The sequence below is a fragment of the Erinaceus europaeus genome, chromosome 21 (assembly GCF_950295315.1).
Source record: "Erinaceus europaeus chromosome 21, mEriEur2.1, whole genome shotgun sequence".
NCBI lineage: Eukaryota > Metazoa > Chordata > Mammalia > Eulipotyphla > Erinaceidae > Erinaceus > Erinaceus europaeus.
In genome coordinates, this window is record NC_080182.1 from 27,920,667 (window position 1) to 27,943,221 (window position 22,555).

Here is a 22,555-nt window from a genome sequence, read left to right on the forward strand (position 1 = left end):
TGTCTCTCTCCCTCCCAGCCCCCAGGGAGGCCCCTTCTCCCATTCTCCCTCTCTCCCCTTCTCCTCTCCCTCTCGCTCCTCTCTTCTCCTCTCTCTTCTCTCTCTTCCTCTCCCCTCCCTCTCTCTCTCCTCTCTTCCCCCTCCTCCCTCCCAGCCCCTGAGGAGCCCCCCTTCTCTGGACGGGAAGCTGGGGAGACCCTCCAAGAGCCGGGAACCCCGCCCCCCCAAGGTGTGGCCAGTGAGCGAAGCCGAGACCGGCCAATCAACGCGCGGCGTCCTCCGTCGTCCTGGCAACGGAGTCTAGGCTGCGCCCATGTGGCTGGTCCTCTGCCGCGGCCATGCAGCTACCTGGTCGCGCGCCATCCGGGGACTCCTCGATATACGAGATGTTCGGCTCGCTGCTGCGGTCGGGGCCTGAGCAGACCCCCGGTTCGGCCTTGCAGGTGCCCCCCAATACCCCCGGCTCCTGGCTCGGCTACGACGCCTCCTGCGAGGACCTGCTGTCCTCCATACTCGGTGAGCTCCGGGCAGTAGCGCCACCTCCGGGAAGCCCTCAGGCCCGGGGCGGGGATCGCTCTGTGCCCGCCGGACTCCGAGAGGCCAATTGATTTGACCTGATAGGACCGAGAGAACTTGTGGGGGGGAGGGCAATAGAGGGAGAGAGACACCAGCAGCGTTGCTTCTCCTCTGCAGGAGAACTCGAACCCGGGGCCTTGTAGATGGTAACGTGCACTCAGCCAGGGGCGCCACCACCTGGCCCCAGGGGGCAGCTCAAGCTAGGCGACATGGCCTTGGCGAAACCCCCAAACTGCACAATGACAATCCGGCATATTAACAGAAGTGACACGAAATGGCTCCGGCAACGAGGAGGGAAGGGGCTGGTCTGTCCTGAGGTTTACTGGGGTGTGTGTGGCCTGTGGCAGGAATCTGACCCAAACCGGGACAGGAAGGCCTTCGCCTTGTGGCTGAGCCCTACCCCTAGCCTGCAGGGGTTTGCACTGGGGCTTCACCCTAGAAGAGCCTTCTCCGCCCAGGGGGAAGGTCCTGCAGTTTCGGCCAGGGGGCCATTTGTACAAAGCCACCTAATCTTCTGGAAAGTGCCTGGAGTGTGAGGGCCAAGGGAGTCAGATATGAAAGGTCTTGTGAGTCAGAAGATGGAGAAGCCTCTGGGGGACCCAGATGGTGCCATTCCTGGTTGAGCACTCACATGACAGTGCACAAGGACCTGGGTTCAAGCCACTGGTCCCACCTGCGGGGGGTCACTTCACCAATGGTTAAGTAGTGCTGTAGGTCTCTCCCCCTTTCCTCTCAATTTTTCTCTGTCATCAAATTATTTAAATAAAGTTTCAAAAAAATTAAAGAGGTGGGCCAGGTGGTAGTGCACCTGGTTAAGCACACACATTACAGTGCACAAGGACCCAAGTTCAAGCCCCTGGTCCTCACCTGCAGGGGGAAAGCTTCACGAGTGGTGAAGCAGTGCTGTAGGTGTCTCTCTGTCTCTCTCCCTTCCTATCTACCCCCTCCTCTCAACTTCTGGCTGTCTCTATCCAATAAACAAACAAACAAATAAATAAATAAATAAAAATTAAAGGGGTCGGGCACCTGGTTAAGCGCACATAGTACAAAGCACAAGGACCTGATCAAGGATGCTAGTTTGAGCCCCTAGCTCCCCACCTGCAGGGGGGGTCTCTTCACAAGTGGTGAAGCAGGTCTGCAGGTGTCTCTCTTTCTCTCCCTCTGTCTTCCCTTTCTCTTTACCAGAGCACTGCTCAACTCTGGTTTATGGTGATGTAAGGGATTGAACCTGGGACTTTGGAGTCTCAGACACAAGAGTCTCTCTGAATAACCATTATGCTATTTACTCCTGCCCTCTTCCCCTCTTCTCTCAATTTCTCTCTGTCCTACCCCATTGAAAAAAAAAATGGAGGAAGTCAGGTGGTAGTGCAGCGGGTTAAGTGCATGTGGAGCTAAGCTCAAGGACCACTGTAAGGATACCAGTTCAAGCCTCCGGCTCCCCACCTGCAAGGGAGTCACTTCACAGGTGGTGAAGCAGGTCTGCAGGTGTCTGTCTTTCCCCTTCTCTATCTTCCCCTCCTCTCTCCATTTCTCTCTGTCCTATCTAACAATGACAACATCAATAACAACAACAATAATTACTACAACAATAAAAAAGGCAACAAAAAGGGAGTAAATAAATAAATATTTTTTAAAAATTTTAATGGAAAAATGGCCTCCAGGAGCAGTGGATTCATAGTGCTGGCACCAAGCGCCCCAGCAATAACCCTGGAGGCAAAATAAATAATAAAAACAAAATAAAGAGAGAGAGAGAAGCTTCTGGGAATGCTCAGATTGGCTCAGAGTATCACCTAATGTGGAGACAGAAACAGCAGGCGTGGGGTGTCTGGAGCGCCCAATTCTCAGGCCAAAGGTACTGGGAAAAGGGGCCTGGAAATAGCTCACCTGACGGTGTGTGGGACTCACCACAAACAGCTCCCTGAGCCCTGACACCACTTGGGAACCCCATGACGCTGTCCCATGGGTGGTGGGACAGTGCTGTGGTGTCTCTTTTCCTCACTGTCAATCTAACTAGAATGAAAAGAGTGAAAAGGTGACTAGGAGGAGGTAGAATTGTTCACGGTCAAAACACACAAACAGTGGTCTAGGAGGTGGCTCAATGGATAAAACGCTGGACTCTCAAGCATGAGGTCTCAAGTTCAATCTCCAGCAGTACATGTAGCAGAGTGATGTCTGGTTCTTTCTCTCCTATATTTCTCATGAATAAAATCTTTAAAAAATATTTGTAAAACACACACACACACACACACACACACACACACACACACACACACACTCCCCACCACCACCCCGCACCCCCGCTTGGTGGAATGAAGCAAGAAGGAAGAATATTCCAGAGAGGAAATGCATGAGTTCAGGAGGCAGGGCAGGGAGGCCATTAAGCACCTGCTTCATGTCGGGTAGCAGATACAAGGTGAGACTGAGGGGACATAGCAGGGGACTGAGAACTTAGAGCCTGACCAGGCTGGGTGGGCCAGGTGGGACCTGGAAAAAGGGCTTAAACTTATTATCTAGAAGCAGGTGGGATTAAGGGAAGAGAGGGAAGCAGGGGATTTTGGTTTTGAAAAAAAAATGGTGGGCCGGGTGGTGGTGTACCTGGTTGAGCGCACATGTTACAATGTGCAAGGACCCAGGTTCAAGACCCCAGTCCCCACTTGCAGGGGGGAAACTTTGTGAGTGGTGAAGCAGGGCTGCAGGGGTCTCTGTCTCTTTCCCTCTTGTTTTTTGCTTGTTTGTTTTGTTTTGTTTTACCAGAGCACTCTGGTTTATGGTGGTGCGGGAGATTGAACCTGTGACTATGTGACTATGGAGCCTCAGGCATGAGAGTCTCTTTGCATAACCATTATGCTATTTACTCTCTCTCTCTCTCTCTCTCTGCCCCTGCCCTCTTGATTTCTGACTGTCTGTATCCAATAAAGATATTTTTTTAAGTTTTAAATGATAACACTATGTTTACTAATACTGGCATATTCTTTCTTTCTTTCTTTTCACATCAGCTACTCATTTGGTCTTAAGAGCATCAGGAGGTAGTGAGAGCAGAATAGCTGCCCTCTCTGACATAAGCAGGCTGAGACACTGCAGGGTCACGTGGCAGCTTGGAAGTCGTGGCTGGGATGTGGGCTCTGGGAGCAGGCAGACAGGCGTTCTTGGCCCTGCCTTGCCCCGATCAGCTGTGGGCCTCTCTGGACCCTCTGAGCTGAAAAACAGAAGAATCTGACCATTGCATTAACTGGAGCTATTCATTTTTCATTTGCTTATTCACCAGAGACCCCACAGCCCTACCCACCCTCCATGGGCTCCCTGAGTGCTGTGCATGGTGCTGAGAGAGGAGACACCCCACAGCCCTGCCCACCCTCCATGGGGCTCCCTGGGTGCTGTGCAGGGTGCTGAGAGAGGAGACACCCCACAGCCCTGCCCACCCTCCATGGGCTCCCTGGGTGCTGTGCATGGTGCTGAGAGAGGAGACACCCCACAGCCCTGCCCACCCTCCATGGGCTCCCTGGGTGCTGTGCATGGTGCTGAGAGAGGAGAGACCCCACAGCCCTGCCCACCCTCCATGGGGCTCCCTGGGTGCTGTGCATGGTGCTGAGAGAGGATAGACCCCACAGCCCTGCTCACCCTCCATGGAGCTCCCTGGGTGTGTTTGGAATTGAGCCCAGGGCCTCCCACATGATGGAGCCAGTGCACTCCCTCTCAGCCCACCTAGCCCCTTCCCTCCCTGATCCTCTCCTCTCCCTGAAGGAACTGATCTCTGAGCCTTCTTCCCCAAGGACTTTGTCAGTCCGTGGACTCGGACAGTCTGAGCAGGATCTCGAAGGACATTGCCAACTCCAGTGTCGCCAGCAAGGATCCCATCTTTGACCCCGGCCGGGTGGTAGCACACTGCTTCCAGAAGTTCAAGCGCAAGCCCTTCTCCCTACCTGTCAGCCGCCGGCGGATCATCTTCCCACCCCCAAAGCAGGATCCTGTGCCCTTGCCCCAGCTTCCCCCCCAGCCCTTCCCCTGCCTCAGGGGCCCAGATCCAGGGGTCCCCCAAGAGGTGCCAGAGGACACGGGGGCCTGGTTGCAGCGGAGGCTGGAGCTGCGCCAGGCCCTGGACTCCTTTGGGGACCCCAAGCACTGGCTGCACAACAAGGCCAGCATCACGCCCTCCGAGGCCAAGGTCCTCCAGAGGCTCCGCCAGGAGCAGCAGGCCAGTTCCGGTGACACCCTGTCCGTCACCGTCTTAGGCAGGGTAAGTGCCCCAAGGCCTGCCAAGGCTCAGAAGCGTGTGCACTGGCCCTAACAGGAGGGTCTTGAACCTAAGCACAGAGATCAGCTGAAGATTGAGGCAGGGAGAACTTTTGCATTTCTGGGCTGTTCCTGCTAGCCTGGAGCTTGGGGAGGGGTTGGCAAGAGGTTCACCAAGATCCTCTCCAGCTGCAAGTGGGACTGGACTTTGGTGTCCAGTGGGTGGCGGGCATCCAGACACTGACCAGCCCCCGCAGCCCACGTGAAAACCCAGGCCAGGAGGCTGGGGACACAGCTCAGCGGTTCTGCATAGCCTATTCTGCATGAGGTTCTGAGGTCCCAGATTGAATCTCAGGTCTCCTGTGTCTCTCTTCTTCTTCTTGTTGTTGTTGTTTGGCTATGGTGATGTGGGGAATCAAACCTGGGATTTCCGAGCCTCAGCATGAGAGTCTTTGCATAACCATTATGCTATTTACTTTGTCCCCCCACCCCGTATTTCTCTCAATAAAATAAATAGAATTAAAAAAAAAAACAGGGCCAGGTGGTGGCACACCTGGTTAAGCGCACACATTGCCATGTGCAAAGACCCAGGTCCCAAATTCAGGGGAGTCACTTCGCAGGCGGTGAAGCAGTCTTCAGGTGTCTATCTTCCTCTCACCTGTCTTTCCCTGCTGTCTTGATTTCTCTCTGTCTTATCCAACAACAGTGGCAACAATGAAACAAAAATAACAACAACAATAAACAACAAGGGCAACAAAAGGGAAAAACAGCCTCCAGGAGCAGTGGATTTGTACTGCAGGCATCGAGCCCCAGAGATAAGCCTGGAGGCAATAAACAAACAAACAAACATATTTAAAAAAAACAACAGGAAGACTGCCGGGAAGCAGTCTCCTCAATGTTCTGTGGGGTAAGGGAGGGCCCAGTTCCCTTAAGCTTTTTTTATTTTGGGGGGTCGGGCGGTGGTGCAGTAGGTTAAGCACACATGGTACAAAGCGCAAGGACCAGCGCAGGGATCCCTGTTTGAGCCCCCAGCTCCCCACCTGCAGGGGAGTCACTTCAGGGGTGGTGAAGCAGGTCTGCAGGTGTCTATCTTTCTATCCTCCTCTGTCTTCCCCTCCTCTCTCCATTTCTCTCTGTCCTGTCCAACAATGAACAACATCAACAATGGTAATAATAATAATCACAACGAGGCTACGGCAACAAGGGCAACAAAAGGGGGGAAAAATGGCCTCCAGGAGCGGTGAATTCATGGTGCAGGCACCAAGCCCAGCAATAACCCTAGAGGGAAAAAAAAAGATTTTTAAATTTTTTAAATATTTATTTATTTTCTTTTGTTGCCCTTGTTGTTTTATTGTTGTTGTTGGATAGGACAGAGAGAAATGGAGAGAGGAGGGGAAGACAGAGAGGGGGAGAGAAAGAGAGACACCTGCAGACCTGCTTCACCGCTTGTGAAGTGGCCCCCTGCAGGTGGAGAGCTGGGGCTTGAACCTGGATCCTTAAAACTAGTCCTTGTGTTTCATACTATGTGTTCTTAACCTGTTGTGCTACCGCCCAGCCTCTGGAAAGTTCTTTCTTTTTTTAGAACCAATCATTACGCTCTTTCACACACCCCCACCCCACCACCTGTTAATAAGTAAATAAATATTGTCAGAAAATCACATGATAGGGGTCGGTTGGTGATGCACCTGGTTGAGCGCACATGTTACAGTGCACACAAGGACCCAGGTTCAAGCCCCCAGTCCCCACCTGCAGGGAGAATGCTTTGCAAGTGGTGAAGCCATATTGCAGGTGTCTCTCTATCTCTCCCTCTCTATCATCCTCTTCCCCGTCGATTTCTGGCTGTCTCTATCCAGTAAATAAAATAAAGATAATTAGAATATTAAAAAGAAAAAAGAAAGAAAATCACATGATAGAGTGGGTAGAGGTAGATAGCATAAAGGTTTTGCAAGCAGACTCTTATACTTGAGGTTCCCAGGTCCCATCCCAGGTTCAGTCCCCTGTACCAGAGAGAGAGAGAGACAGAGAGAGAGAGAGAGAGGTCTGAGTACCACTCCAGCAATACAGCACCAAGGGATGGAACCCAGAGCCGGACTCCCCCCTCCCTTCTCTCTAATGGTGGGGGACTCCTCCGCGGGCCTGCCTGACTCTCCCCCTGACCCCCCCCCCCAGAAGAGGAGCCCCCGCCTGCCTCGCCTGCCCATTCCCCGGCTGCAGCTGCCCAAGCCACCCGCACTCTCTGCGCTCTACACCTACCTGCGGAGCCACAAGATCAAGATCCTGGAGATGTTTCAGAGGCCTAATCGGACCCAGGGCCACCACCGCATCTCCAGGGAGGAATTCATTCTGGCTCTGAACATGGTGAGTGCTCCCTCCCCCAGAGGTTACCTCTTCCTCATGCTGCCCCAGGCCTCAAGATCCAGGCCCAAGACCCCAGACCCCAGGCCCAGCCCTGGCCCCAGGCGACCCCAGGCTCCAGCCCCAGACTCCAAGCCACAGACCCAGGCTCCAGATCCCAGGCCCCAGATTCTAGGACTCAGGACCTAGATCCCAGATCCCAGGCCCCAGGCCCCAATCCCCAGACCCCAGGCTGCTGTGGACACCTAGCCAGGCATGCAGCTCAGCAACAGAGCACATGCCCAGCATCTTTTAGAAAGGAAAGGTTGTGGCTGGAGAAACGGCTCAGCTCTGGAGAAGGACTTGCAGCCCCTGGTACTGAGACTTCTGGTCCCCTACCTGCACAGCACATGCAGGAATGCCACTCTGGCTACTCTCTCTCTCTCATCAAATTACCTCACATGTAATAAGTCATATAGATGTATAGGGACAGAGTGATAGACAGTGAAAGAGAGAGACGGGGGGCAAAGAGAAAGAGACCATAGCACTAAGACTTCCTCTGATGTGGCAGAGGCCAGGCTCGAACCTGGGTCACGTACACACACAAACCAGCGCACTGTCCAGATGAGCTATTTTGCTAGCCGAAAATAAATGTCTTATTTTTTTTTCTTTTTGCCTCAAGGGTTATTGCTGGGGCTCAGTGCCTGCACTATGAATTTACCGCTCCTGGCGGCCATCTTCTTTCTATTGTTATATTTGTTGTTGCTTCTGTTGTTGGCTAGGACAGAGACATCGAGAGAGCAGGGGAAGACAGAGAGGGGCAGAAAAGGATAGATCCCTGCAGACCTGCTTCACCGCTTATGAGGTGACCCCCCCCATAGGTAGGGAGCCGGGGGCTTGAACCAGGGTCCCTGCCATTGCACTTTGCACACTATGTGTGCTTAACCCAGTGCTTGGAACCTGGAAATAAATAAATATTAATAATAAAGAAGTCAGTGGGGGGTGGGCCAGGTAGTGGCACGCCTGGTTAAGCATACACATTGCAGTATGCAAGGTTGCAGGTTCAAGCCCTTGGTCCCTACCTGCAGGAGGAAAACTTCACAAGCGGTGAAGCAGGGCTGCATGTGTCTCTCTGTCTCTCTCCCTCTCTGTTGCCCTCTCCCCTCTCAATTCCTCTCTGTCTCTATCTAACAATAAATAAATAAAAACATTAAAAAAACAAAAGAAGTCAGTGGTGCTGGGGGACATAGCATCATGGTTCTGCAAAGAGACTCTCCTGCCTTTGGCTCCAAAGTCCCAGGTTCAATCCTCCACACCACCATGAGCCAGAGCTGAGCAGTGTTCTGCTATAAATAATCAAACACGATGAATAAAGACATCAGTGCAGGGCTACAGCTGAGCAGACTCAATACTTGTGCAGCCAGATCCGAAGAATGGCTTCGTCTGCAGCCACAGGGGTCCCTGAGGGCACCCCAGCTCCCATCTGAACTTGAAAGGCTGGGGGTGGTTAGGGTACATAAGGAGCTGATGCTTAACTAGCCAGGAGCCTGGGAGGGACCCCGTTTTGTTAATCAGAAGCCAGGACTATCACTGCAGCACCTCCCATGTCTATTATATAACTTTAAAAAAATTTTAAATTTATTTATTTTCCCTTTTTGTTGCCCTTTTTTATTGTTATTGTAGTTATTATTGTTGTTGTTTTTAAAGATTTTATTTATTTATGAGAAAGATAGGAGGAGAGAGAAAGAACCAGACATCACTTTGGCACATGTGCTGCTGGGGATGGAACTCGAGACCTCATGCTTGAGAGTCCAAAGCTTTACCACTGTGCCAGCTCCCGGACCACTATTGTTGTTATTGATGTCATTGTTGTTGGATAGAACACAGAGAAATGGAGCGAGGAGGGGAAGACAGAGAGCGTGAGAGAGAGATAGACCCCTGCAGACCTGCTTCACTGCCTGTGAAGTGACTCCCCTGCAGGTGGTGAGCCAGGGGCTTGAACTGGGATCCTTATGTGCCGGGCTAGCTTCATGGGCAGGAGAGAGACGACCAGGAACTCATGGCTGAGCAGGGAACACAATCCAATGCTTTTATTGATCAGAAAAGAACCTGCCTTTATACCTTCTGAGACGCAAGTGGCAGGTCAGACAAAAGGAGAGAGCGGAGCGGAAAAAGAGTGAGAAAGTAGCAACACTTTCATCTAACCAGTGGGATTAAATCAATGCCCTGCAGGGTGGGTCTCCAACTGTTGTGAAGGTTCTAACCAGTGGGGATTAAACCAATGCTCTGCAGGCAGGGTGTGTCTCAGACAAAACAATTATTATGTAAATAGACCACAGTTTAAGCAATGCAGGGGGCCTGGCATAATAACCAACATTTATGCTGGTCCTTGTGCTTTGTGCCACTTGCACTTAACCCTCTGCAACCCTCTGTGCTACTGCCTGACTCCCTATTATGTAACTTTTTAAATATTTATTTTAGGGCCCTGGGTGGTAGCCCACCTGGTTAAGCTGACATAGTACTAGTGGATCCAGGGCCTACACGAGAATCCAGGTTTGAGCCCCTGCTCTTAAATGCACGGGGGACGCTTCACTAGTGGTGAAGTAGGTCTGCAGGTGTCTCTCTCTCTCTTTCCTTCTCTGTCTCCCTTCCTCTCTCAATTTCTCTTTGTCCTATCCAACAACAGCAAAATGGGAAAAAAGATGCCTCCAGGAGCTGTGGATTCACAGTGCTGGCACCAAGCCCCAGTGATAACCCTAGAGGCAAAAGAAAAAAAAATTATTTTAGTGGTCCAGGAGACGGTGCAGTGGATAAAGCACTGAACTCTCAAGTATGAGGTCCCATGTTTAATTCTCCACATCACATGTACCAGAGAGAGCTGGGCTTGCAGTCCTGCCTGTGGATCCTTCTAGAACTTCTTCCGCTTTCACTCATGCAGGAAACACATCAGGGTCTTGTTAAATTGCATCTTCTGAGCTGGTAAAACCCCTCACTGGGACAGTGTTGCTTTGCTGTCTGTACAGCCTGGGTTCAAGCCCGGCCCCCACAGTGTTGCAGGAAGCTTTGTGCCCTGGTCTTTTGTCCTCTTTCATTATCTCTTTCTCTCTCTCCCCTGTCCCTGGGGCTGAGCCGTAGACAGCCAAATCCAGGCTGCCTCCTGTTTGTCAATAAAGTTTTATTGGAACAGTCTCACTCATTCATCTGTGTCTTGTTATGGACTTGAGGCTACCATAGCAGAATTGAGAAGTTGCAAAAGAGCCTATACAGTCTAAAATATTTACTCTGCTTATATTTATTTATTTGTTTGTTTATTTATTTTTATTTTTTATGAGAAGGATAGGAGGAGAGAGAGAAAGAACCAGACACCACAATGGTACATGTGCTGTCAGGGATTGAATTCAGGACCTCATGCTTGAGAACCCAATGCTTTATCCACTGTGCCACTTCCTGGACCACAGCTCTGCTTATTTATGAAACAAAAATTATGGGCTGGGGAGACAGCAGCTCTCTTGCCTGAGGCTCTGAGGGCCCAGGTTCGATCCCCAGCACCACTATAAACCAGAGCCAAGCTGAGTTCTGGTAAAAAGAAGAAAAAAATTGAAAACAAATAAACAGATTCAGTGGCCCGGGAGCTGGCGCAGTGATAAGGCTTTGGACTCTCAAGCATGAGGTTCTGAGTTTGATCCCTGGCAGCACATGTGCCAGAGTGCTGTCTGGTTCTTTCTCTCTCCCTCCTATCTTTCTCATTAATAAATAAATAAAATCTTTAAAAAAAGTAGTTAGATACATAAAACATTAAACAAATTACTGACACGGGAGTCGGGCCATAGTGCAGAGGGTTAAGCGTATGTGGTGTGAAGCGCAAGGACCGGCATAAGGATCCCGGTTTAAGCCCCCGGCTCCCCACCTGCAGGGGAATCAATTCACAGTTAGTGAAGCAGGTCTGCAGGTGTCTATCTTTCTCTCCCCTTCTCTGTCTTCCCCTCCTTTCTCCATTTCTCTCTGTCCTATCCAACAACAATGACATCAATAACAACAATAAAAAACAAGGGCAACAAAAGGAAATAAATAAATAAATAAAATATTTTTTTTAATTACTGATGCTTGGTCTAGGTTAATTAAACCTTTATATATTATTGAATAGGAGGGGTTTTTTTTTTGCCTCCAGGGGCTCTGCGCCAGCACTACAAATCCACTGCACCTGGCAGCATCTTTTTTCCCATTGTTGTTGTTGTTGGATAGGACAGAGAGAAATGGAGAGAGGAGGAGAAGACAGAGAGGAGAGAAAGAAAAACACCTGCAGATCTGCTTCACCATTTGTGAAGCGACCCCCTGCAGGTGGGGAGCTGGGGGCTCAGACCGGAATCCTTGTGCCCATCCTTGCACTTTGCACTATGTGCACTTAACCCAGTGCCTGGCCCCCAATAATTACTTTTTATATTGATTGATTGATTTTTTGAAGATTTTTTAAATTATCTTTACTTATTTATTGGATAGAGACAGCCAGAAATCAAGAAGGAGGGGTGATAGAGAGGGAGAGAGACAGAGAGACACTTGCAGACCTGCTTCACCACTTGCAAAGCTTTCCCTCTGCAAGGGGGGAGTGGGGGCTTGAACCTGGGTCTTTGTGCACTGTAACATGTGCGCTCAGCCAGGTGCGCCACCACCCAGCAACCCCTGTGGGTGGATTTTTAACTAGGACACTGCTCAAATCTGGCAACGGATTGAACCTGGGACTTAAGAGCCTCAAGGTCCTTTTTTATTTTAAGATTTGAACCATTTTCAATTTTTTAAAAAATATTTATTTTAATGGTCCGGGAGGTGATGCAGTGGATAAAGCACTGGATTCTCAAAACCATGAGGTCCCAAGTTCAATCCCCGACAGTACACATACCAGAGTTATGTCTGGTTCTTTCTCTCTCTCTCCTCCTATCTTTCTCGTGAATAAATAAATCCTTTTTAAAAAATTATTTTAATGAGAGAGATACAGAGAGGGGGGTGGAGGGAGAGGCCTGGGGGAATGAGAAAAGAAGGGAGAAAGAAGAGGCGGGCAGAGCAGAGCCTGTTCAGGACAGGGCTGTGGCTGAAGCCAGAGGGGCGGGAGGGCAAGTGGGCAGAGCCGGCGGGACAGTCTGGCAGGACATTTGGACGGAAGCCTGCCCACCTCGGGGCGCCCTTCCCTCTGCAGGTGGGGGTTCCCCTGAGTCCACAGGAGGTGGAGGATGTGGTTATCTACCTCAGCTCTCTGGGGAAGCACAACTCCATCACCATGGACGTCCTAACCACCACCTACAAGCTCTGGGAGTTCTCTCAGAGGAGAAACAGCACCTCCACAGCCATAGAGGGTAGGTGCCTCCAGCCCCCAAGACCTCCACCACCCCACTGGGGAGACAGCAGCAGGGGGCTGGCTCACTCCCCAGTGTGTCCCTCAGCTCTGTCTTCCTGTGGGTGGCCAAGACTAACATGCCCAGGCCCAGAAACAGCCAAGGGGGAGGGGTCTCTCCATCATGTCCAGGGCAGTCGCGTCCAGCCAGTAGGGCCGCCTGAGGACTGGCCTATGCAGCAAGGCCTTCCAGAGCTCTACTGCTGCCTGTGGCCAGGGCTTTCTTCTGCTTATCTGGACCTTGCAGGCAAAGACTCAGCCAAGGGTCAGAGCTGTCTGTCACTGTGCAGTGAGGCCCTGGGTTTTAGCCCTGGCACCACATGGAAGCACCATGACGCACCAAGGAAAGCTCCATGGATAGTGTTGTCATATCTCTCCTCTCTTAGTCTATCTTTGCCTCTCGAGATAAAATAAAAAGGAGGTGTCTGTACCGTGATATCACGGAAGAGAAAAGTTAACTGGGAGGCCTTATTTGGAAGGTAGACTTGGAGTGCCTTCCAGGTGTTCCATGGGTGTCCTGGCTTGGCACTTGGGGGACAGCTGTGAACCCCGGACCTCACCCCACACAGCTCAGGCTCCCTGGCGGGCATGTGCAAACATACCCGTTTAATGAGGCAGCTGGAAGTGAAACCAGGGCCTCGGGTAGCTGTGATTCCTCTGATAAGTGGCTCCTAACCTCTCCTTTATTTATTTATTTTTTGTATTTTATTTACTTTATTTTTGAGAGAGATGCAAAGAGAGAAAGACACAGAGGCAAATACCAGAGCACTGCACAGGTCTGGCTTATTGTGGTGTGGGGGACTGAACCTGGGACTTTGGAGTCTCAGGCATGAGAGTCTCTGCATAACCATTATGCTATCTATCCCTGCCTGCCTCTCCTTTTTTTTTTTTAAGTCAATTTTTTTAAATTTATTTTTTGCCTCCAGGGTTATCACTGGGTCTCGGTGTCTGCACTATGAATCCACTGCTCCTGGAGGCCATTTTTTTCCATTTTGTTGCCCTTGTTATTATTGCTGTTGTTCTTGTTGTTGCATAGGACAGAGAGAAGTGGAGAGAGGAGGGGAAGACAGAGGGGGGAGAGAAACAGAGACACCTGCAGATCTGCTTCACCGCTTGTGAAGCTACCCTCCCTGCAGGCAGGGGGCCCGGGAGCTCCAACTGGGATCCTTACACTGGTCCTTGCGCTTTGTACTATGTGTGCTTAACTTGGGGCACCACTGCCAGCCCCCCCCAGCCTTTTTTCTATTCTCATTCTTTACTGCTGAGAGACTGAAAGAAGGGTAGGAGAGTGATGGAGGGAGGGAGAGAGGGAGGAACAGAGAGAGAGAAGGAGGGTGGGAGAGAAGCAGGCCAGACAGTAGTGTACATAGTACAAGGACCTGAGCAGTGATCCAGGTTGGAGCCCCCGGCTCCCCACCTGGGGGAGGGGGCTTCACAAGCAGTGAAGCAGGTCTGCCGGTGTCTCTCTCCTTCTCTCCCTCTCTGTCTCCCCCTCCACTCTCAATTTCTCTCTGTCCTGCCCAATAAAATGGAGATGTCTGCCAGGCGCAGCAGATTTGTAGTGCAGGCACTGAGCCCCAGTGACAACTCTGGAGACGAGAGAGAGAGAGAGAGAGAGAGAGAGAGAGAGAGGTCACCAGCTCTACTGTCCATGATGCTCCCATGTGGTGCAGAGGCTTGAACCCGGGTCCTCACACATGACAAGTCGCTGCCAGGTGAGCTATCTCCCAGGCCTGGCTTCTGTCTTTTAAAAGCTCCAGCATGCGCTGTGGTGGGGGCAGGATGGAGCAGGGCAGGGGTGAGCTGGCCCAAGGAGACGTGAGAAGGGGCAGCTTCCAACCTGTCCCATGGCGCTGGCGACATGGGGCTCCTGGGCCTATTGCATCCCAAGTCCCTCCCTGTCTTTCCCCTTGGGCCCAGATTACAAAGCGGCCAAGCACAGAGCTGTGTCCCCCAGCCAAGTCAGAAAGGAGCCCAGTATGGCCCAGCCTCCCCGGCCACCCCTGCCGCCCCCCATGCACCTGCTGACAGTGCCAGAGGTCAGCCTGGAGGAGTCTCGGCCCATGAGCCTGGAGGAGATGGAGGATGTGGGCAAACACAATCGCGAGAGGAGGCGGCTGACCAAGGTGGGCCTGTGGGGCTGACCCCACACCGGACGCGCCCAGTCCCCCGGCCTGCCCCTGGACTCCACCCTGGGCCCTCCCCCAACCACGCCCAGGTCCATGCCCCCGACCCCACCCAGAGACCTTGCCCCCCAGGACCCCACCCCCCAGGACGCTGCCCCAGAACCCCCACCAGGATCCCAACCACATAACCCCCTGCCCCAGGACCCGGCCACCCAGTCAGCGCAGGACCCCGCCCTTAGGACCCCACCCCAGAACTGCGCCGAGGATCCAGTCCCCAACCTTGCTCCTGAGATCCTAACCCCAGCACCCTGCCCCCCAAACTCTCTCCCTCCCCCGCAGCTGCCCGTTCCGTCCTGTCCACCCAGTTTTCCACCACAGCTGTCTGTAGGTCCACCCAGGTCTCTCTCTTCCGCAGCTGTGTGTCCCATCCATCCAGTTCTCCGAGTGCTGCCGCCTGGTGCGCAGTGGGGAGCAGGCAGTGGATGATCACCTGCTCCCCACCACGCTGGATGGCCCCATGGAAGAGCAGGTCAACGCCTCACGCAGGGACGGCTTCCTGGTCTACCTGCGCTGCTGCCGCCTGTGCCAGGCCTACGGGCTGCAGCTCACGCGTGCTGTGCTCACCAGAGGCAGGGCGCCGAACTGGGGGGGCAGGGGGGAAGGGTACAGAGGAGGCAGCTGGAGGGGCCCTGGGGGGGCTGGGAGGAGGGAACAGAGGGGGCTGGGGAGGGCTGCAGCTCACCTTGGGAGGACCGGGGGCCCCTAGCGGGCTGCAGCTCACCATGGGGTGCTGCACAAGGCAGGGTGCTGGGGGGACAGAGAGGGGTCCTGGGGGAGGGGAGGAAGGGGGACAGAGGGGGCAGCTGGAGGGGTCCTGGAGTGAGGGCTGCAGCTCACCCACGGGGTGCTGGTGTGAGACAGGGTGCTGGGGGAGATAGGGAGGGGCCTTGAGGGGCAGGGGGACCATAAGGCTGGGGGGGGCAGGGGGAGACAAAGGCGACCCCTGGTGGCCCTGCCCACATGCCATAGTGCCCCTGTGGCCCTGCCTACATGCCAGCACCTTGTGCCCACAGCACTGCTGTACCCCGGGGACAAGATTGTGCTGCTGAAGAATCAGGTGCGACCCCTTCGCCAGCCGGGGGGCTACTATGATGACATGAAGCTGCCCAGGCAGAAGCCGCGCCTGGCCGCCGCCAAGAAGGGGAATGAGTGAGTGACCCCCCCTGCCCTGTGCCTATGGCCCTACTGTCCCCATAGTCTCTGTCCCCATGGCCTCTGCCCCCACGGCCTATACCCCCATGGCCTCTCTCCCCACGGCTGCAGGGTCTGACCTGCATGGAGTGCCCTGCTGGCCCATGTCTGTGTCCTGTCCCAGCGTCCCCAGCTCAGATGACCTCCTGCCTGAGCCCTGCAGGGCTCTCTGAGAGAGAGCTCCAAAGAGATCTCTTAGGCAGGCCGCTTCCCACACCAGGGGCGTCTCTCTCTCTCTCTCTCTCTCTCTCTCTCTTCCCCCCAGCTGTGGGCTCACACTTGTGCCATTCCACTGCCTCCTGTGGAGTGTTTTTTCTTCATTTTTAGTCTTACATAGACTGGGGGGGTGGAGAGGTGGCTGGGAGCTGATACCCGGTAGAGTGCACACTTAACCACGTGCAAAGATGTGGGTTCAAGTCCCGGCTCCCTACCTGCAGGGGACAGCTTCACAAGTGGTGGAGAAGGGCTGCAGGTGTCTTTCTTTTCTTTCTCCCACTCTATCTCCTCCTCTCCTCTCATCTTTTTTAATTTTTAATACTCATTTATTCCCTTTTGTTGCCCTTGTTGTTTTATTGTTGTAGTTATTGATGTCGTTGTTGTTGGATAGGACAGAGAGAAATTGAGAGAGGAGGGGAAGACAGAGAGGGGGAGAGAAAGACAGACACCTGCAGACCTGCTTCACCGCCTGTGAAGCGACTCCCCTGCAGGTGGGGAGCCAGGGTTCGAACCAGGATCCTTATGCCGGTCCTTGTGCTTTGCGCCACCTGCGCTTAACCCACTGCGCTACAGCCCGACTCCCTCCTCTCAATTTTTATCTCTATCCAAAAAGCAAAAACAAAAACAAAACTGAGCTGGGTGGTATGCACCTGTTTGGGCACGCTTGTAACCCTGAGCAAGGACCCAGGTGCAGGTGTCTCACTGTCTCCTCCTTCCCTCTCAATTCCTCTCTGTCCTGTCAAGTAAAATAAATAACTATTTAAAAACTTACAGTGATCAGGGGCCAGGCAGCGGTGCACCTGGTTAAGCGCTCACATTACAATGTGCAGGGACCTGGGTTCAAGCTCCTGGTTCCCACCTGAAGGGGGAAAACATCACAGGTGGTGAAGCAGGGCTGCAGATGTCTCTCTGTCTCCTCCTTCCCTCTCAATATCTGTGTCTATACAAAATAAATAAACAAATCATTAAAAAAAAAACTAACAGGAAGTCAGGCTGTAGCGCAGCAGGTTAAGCGCAAGTGGCACAAAGTGCAAGGACTGGCGCAAGGACCAGCGTAATGATCCCGGTTCGAGCCCCTGGCTCCCCACCTGCAGGGGAGTCGTTTCAAAAGCAGTGAAGCAGGTCTGCAGGTGTCTGTCTTTCTCTCCCCCTCTCTGTCTTCCCCTTCCCTCTCCATTTCTCTCTGTCCTATCCAACAATGACGACAACAGTAATAGCTACAACAATAAAACAATAAGGGCAACAAGTGAGAATAAATTAAATATTAAAAAATTACAGTAGGAGGTCAGGTGGGATAAGCGCACATGGCACAAAGCACAAGGACCGGTGTAAGGATCCCAGTTCAAGCCCCCGGCTCCCCACCTTCGGGGAGGGTCACTTCATAGGCGGTGAAGCAGGTCTGCAGGTGTCTGTCTTTCTCTCCCCCTCTGTTTCTCCTCCTCTCTTGATTTCTCTCTGTCCTGGCCAACAACAACAGCAAGGACAACAACAATAATAACAACAAGGCTAACAATGAGGGCAACAAAAATGGGAAAAATGGCCTTCAGGGGAGTGGATTTGTAGTGCAGACACCAAGCCCCATCAATAACCCTGGAGACAAAAAAATAAATAAATAAAATAAAATAAAGCCTAACAGTAATCGTAAGAGAGAAGGAGAAACTCCATAGTGCTGCCCCAACACTCAGCGCTTCCCCAGATGCTGGGCCTGGCTCCCCAGAGCACTGCCCAGGCCTCCCCGCGTGGAGAGGTGTGGCCTCTCCACACACCGAGCTGCACCTGGCCTGTGGTGGACCCTGGACGAAGGGCCCTGCGTAGACAGGACCTGTCCAGATGCTGTCAGTCTGAGCTGGTGGCCAGGCCTGGGGGGGGGTGGAGGTGGGGTAGGTCCCCCCCAGCAGTTGCCCTGGGGCAAGCAAGGCACATCTTGTGGGCTGGTGGCCTGAGCCAGAGCCCCTCCTGCCTGTAGTTTAGGTCAGACCTGGGTTAGGGGCCCTACTTCCGGAGGCTGAGGGGGTCCCGCACCCCTGACAACGCCCCCCTCCCTTTCCTCTACCAGGAAGGTGCCGAAGAAAACCAAGAAGCTGGAGTTCCAGGAATTTGAAGAGTTCGTCGGGTGTGTGGCCTCCTCTAATACTTGGGGGGGCTGGGGCCTGGGACTCTGCACTGTACAGTGCAGGGTGTGGGCAAAATGCCATAGGGGTGCCAGGCAGATGCTCATGGGGACACATAGAAGCCCCTCTCAGAGACCCTGGGAGTCCTGTCAGCATGCCTGCTCCATAGGAGGAGACTCTGGCTTACTCAGAGCTGTGCTTCTCTGGAGTGGGGAGTGGGGATCTGAACCCTGCTCTTCGTGGCCCAAGGTGGTGGGGCTCTGAGTACCATGTTGAGGTGGCCGTAGCCCCTTGGCACACGTATGTTGCCAAGGGATTGATCCCTGGAATGCACTCCCCTACCTCCCCCCTCCCCCCGCCAAATCCACAAAATACCTCTAGAGAGATGATGTACAGGTGGGTACCATTCATTCATTCACTCACTTACTCACTCACTCACTCAATCACTGTGAGTCACACCTGCATGATTCCCAAAGGACTCTTCACTCCACCTCCACCCCCATTTTATCACAGATAGAAACTGAGAGGGAGGGGGTCAAGAGGTGGTTCACCCCAAAAAGCACAGTTTATCCTGTGTGGGGACCCAGGTTTGAGCCCCCAGCCACCACAGGGAAAGGTTCATAAATGGTGAAGCCATGGTGTGGTATCTTCCCCCCACACAAACACACACACCATCCTCACTCTTCTCTCTCTCTTCAGCCAGAAATGGTTGGAATTGTGCAGGTGCAGGGGGAAGACATGAAAGATAAGAGGGTGAGATAGAAGAGAGAGGAAGGGGAGAGGAGGAGGAGAGAGGAAATGGAGAGAAAAGAGAGGGAGAGGAGGGAGAGGTGAGAGAGGGAGAGAGAGAGAGAGAGAAAGGAGAAGTGAGTGGGAGAGGAGAGACACCCCTTGCTTGTTTTTAGCAGCTGAGAGGTGAGGCCTGGAGTTTGCTGAGCAGTGGGGCTGGGGTCTTTCCCAGATTTCTGTAATCAATTATAGCAATGTCTGTAAAGTACTTTGTGAAGACGGGCCTGGCCTTCCTTCAGCCGGTGATGCCCTGGGGGGCTGGGGAGGACGGCGCAGCAGGCAGCAAAAGGTCTAGGGGTTTTTGGGAATAAACAAGTTAGGGAACAGCCCCCCGGGACAGGGGCAGGCAGTGACAAGGAGCCCCAGCATGGAGACAGGGAAGCCCGTCAGCAAAGAGAGAGCTGCTGCCCCCGGGCTGATGCTGGGGTATGTGGGAAGGGATGTCCCAGCATCCCCCCACCATCAGGCGCGGCGTCTGTCCTGCTCAGTCGCCAGCTGTGGGCGTCTCTGAGGCTCAGAAGGCCAGGCATCTTCTGCCCTTGCAAACACCTGAGTCTGGGGGTTTCATGGCCCAGCTCTGAGCTGTTCCTGTCCCGTCAGCTCTGGTAAAACCTGATCTACAGGCTCTGCTCAGGGATCTGTGCACCCCCACGTTCATAGCGGCTTTGTTCACAGTAGCAAAAACTTGGAAATAGCCGAAATACCCGTTGACAGATGACTGGGATATATCCTCAATGGAATATTACTCAGCAATAAAAGGGGTGATATGTCCTTTGGGATAAAGTGGATGGAATTGGAGAAGATGATGCTCAGTGAAGCAAGTCAGGAGGGAAGGACAACTGCAGAATGCTGTCACTCGTGTGGAATGTAGACAACTGAATGTAGGAAGGTGAAAAAAAAATGTCCATCTATATCCAAGACCAGGAGAACTAGAGTGGTCATCTAGGGAGGTGGGGATGGGGACACAACCCTGAGGTGGCAAGACTGGGGTCTGGGTGGTAGCGCGCCAGGTTTAGCACACGTGGCGCAAAGCACAGGACCGGCACAAGGACCCTGATTCGAGCCCCCGGCTCCCCACCTGCAGGGGAGTCGCTTCACAAACAGTGAAGCAGGTCTGCAGGTGTCTGTCTTTCTCTCCCCCTCTCTTCTCCTCCTCTCTCCATTTCTCTCTGTCCTGCCCAACACAACAATGGAAAAAAGACAGCCTCCAGGAGCAGTGGATTTGTAGTACTGGCACCGAGTTCCAGCGATAATTCTGGAGGCAAAAAAATAAAATAAAATAATTAATTTAAAAAAGACTGGGCGGGGGTAGATAGCATAAAGCTATGCAAAGAGACTGTCATGCCTGAGGCTCCAAATTCCCGGTTCAAGGCCCCGCACCATCAGAGATGAGCCATGCTCTGTATATATATAAAGAACAAATTTCTGAGCGTGGGCTGGTGCTGGTCAATTCTCCTATAGCTGCTCCCAGTGCGGCACAGGGCCCCAGAGATGCCCCCCATGTTACAGAGGGAGCTGTCCCCAAGCCTGGGGCCACTGGAGCCTGTCTGGCCTGACACCTGCTGTCCCCCTCCCCAGTCAGCTGAAGACCAAGAGGTTGGCCGCCCAGCTGCGGACACAGCCCAACTCCTTCTGGCCCGGCCACCTCCTGGACAAGCTGCGGCTGTACCTGCCCACGGTGGCCCCCCGCAGCCTGGTGCTCTTCAGCCGCGTCCAGCACCTGCCACCTGCCTACCCAGCCACCTACCACCCGCACCGTTGGTGGCCTGTCAGGGACAAGCGCTACCTCACCTACGGCCACTACGACGCCCCCAAGGTCTACCACATCGACTAGAAGCTTCCAGGGCTGCCTCCCCCCCCCCGCGCCCCGCCAGGTTTCAAAAGGCTTCTCCAGGCCCTGTAACCAGAGACCCCCAAGGCAGCCGGGTCAGTGTCCAGGGAAAGATGGAGACTTGGGGGGAGGGGCTCCCCCTATGGACACTGCCCTCTGAACTGAGCCAGGTTGGAGTTCTCACAGAGCTCGATGTCCCCGTGTGGTTTCTTGCTCTAGGGTTGGGGAGGTCCTCAGTCTGCGGTGGCACAGCTGTCACACACACCCCCAGCTGTGGGCAGCTCTGGCTTTTGGTGCTGGAGCTCAGTACCCCTGGGGGAGCAGCCTGCAGTAGGGGGTGTTCCTGCTTTGAGTCCCAAGGGAGCTCTGCCCTCTGGGAAAGCTGCTGGGGTCACGGGCAGGGAAGCAGGTGTCAGAGACAAGAGGTTTGCAGTGTGTGGGCGGTGAGTGGGGAGAGGCTCACTGACCCCCCCCCACCTGGTCCTCAGAGCTGCCCTGCTCTCCTCCTCCCCACAGCTCAGGGCCCAGCAGGACTCTGGGGGGGGGGGTGAGTCACGGCTTGATCTGAGTCCATTCTGTTCAGACTCTCAGGCAGAAAGGCGACACACCAAGTCTTCCGTGTAGGAAGTGGCCTTCATTGAGTGCCAGTATTATCAGCTCAGCCCATTGGGGCTTGGCCTTTTACAGCTCTCATTTTTCCACAGTCACTCATAGCAACAAGCAGCACTGGTAACTTCCCCCTCTTTTCTGTATAAAGACAGGACACTTTGTCTGAGTGGTCAGCAGACTCTGAGGCTGAAGGAGCAGATTCTAAGGCCACCGGCCAAGGCCACTTGGTGACAGCAGGATAATAAAGTTATGGGACAGATACTCAACAGAGTATTATGCAGCAATAAAAAGGGATGAGATGGGGGGATCGGGTGGTGTCGCAGCAGGTTAAGCACACGTGGCACCAAGCGTAAGGACCAGCTCAAGGATGCCGGTTCAAGCCTCCCCACCTGCAGGGGGGTCGCTTCACAGGCGTTGAAGCAGGTCTGCAGGTGTCTATCTTTCTCTTCCCCTCTCTGTCTTCCCCTCCTCTCTCCATTTCTCTCTGTCCTATCCAACAACGACGGCATCAATAACAACAATAATAACTACAACAATAAAACAAGGGCAACAAAAGAGAAAATATTTTTTTAAAAAAATGGATGAGATCGGATCCTTTAGGATGAAGTAGATGGACTTGGGGAAGAAGATGCTCAGTGAAACAAGTCAGGAAGGAGGAGGGCAAGATGGCCGCCACCAATATTTGCCTTCAGCTAAGACGTGACCCTTAGTTCCTCTGCCTCCCCACCAGCAGCCGGCATGTCACAGTTCACTTCTCTGTCTCCTCAAATCTCCTAAAGGAGCTGTCAGTGTTCACTGCTAGCCTATCTTACTTAAAACAATTATTGGTTTGTTTGATTTGGATAGAGACAGAAATTGAGAGGGAAAGGGGAGATAGACAGATAGGATAGACAGAGAACTAGAGCCCTGCTTCACCACTTGTGAAGTTTTCTCCCTGCAAGTGGGGACTGGGGGCTTGAACCCAGGTCCTTGTGCACTGTAATGACTGTGCTCAATCAGGTGTGCCATCACCTGACCACTGTCTCACATTTTATTTTATTTATTTATTTTTTAACATAGACACCCCTCAGCTATGTCTGTCTGTGCCGGGGATCAAACC

General features: G+C 53.1%; 1 protein-coding gene across 1 annotated transcript; it reads left to right on the top strand.

The window, feature by feature from the left end:
• Positions 1–208: 208 nt before the first annotated feature.
• On the top strand, positions 209–21,034 carry EFCAB12 (EF-hand calcium binding domain 12). The gene is made up of 9 exons (XM_060180666.1): positions 209–516; positions 4,347–4,810; positions 6,976–7,164; positions 12,329–12,485; positions 14,444–14,649; positions 15,065–15,278; positions 15,723–15,858; positions 18,173–18,229; positions 20,595–21,034. The coding sequence occupies exons 1-9, from the start codon at positions 339–341 to the stop codon at positions 20,848–20,850; spliced, it is 1,857 nt and encodes a 618-aa protein (XP_060036649.1). The 5' UTR covers positions 209–338; the 3' UTR covers positions 20,851–21,034.
• Positions 21,035–22,555: the final 1,521 nt, after the last annotated feature.

What these genes read in the sequence shown, in the direction of transcription:
- EFCAB12 (XM_060180666.1), top strand. Translation starts at nt 339, where the DNA reads ATGCAGCTACCTGGTCGCGCGCCATCCGGGGACTCCTCGATATACGAG. An exon ending in CACCTCCACAGCCATAGAGG is followed by an intron (nt 12,486 to 14,443) that starts GTAGGTGCCTCC and finishes CCTTGGGCCCAG; the next exon opens with ATTACAAAGCGGCCAAGCAC. An exon ending in GCCGCCAAGAAGGGGAATGA is followed by an intron (nt 15,859 to 18,172) that starts GTGAGTGACCCC and finishes TTCCTCTACCAG; the next exon opens with GAAGGTGCCGAAGAAAACCA.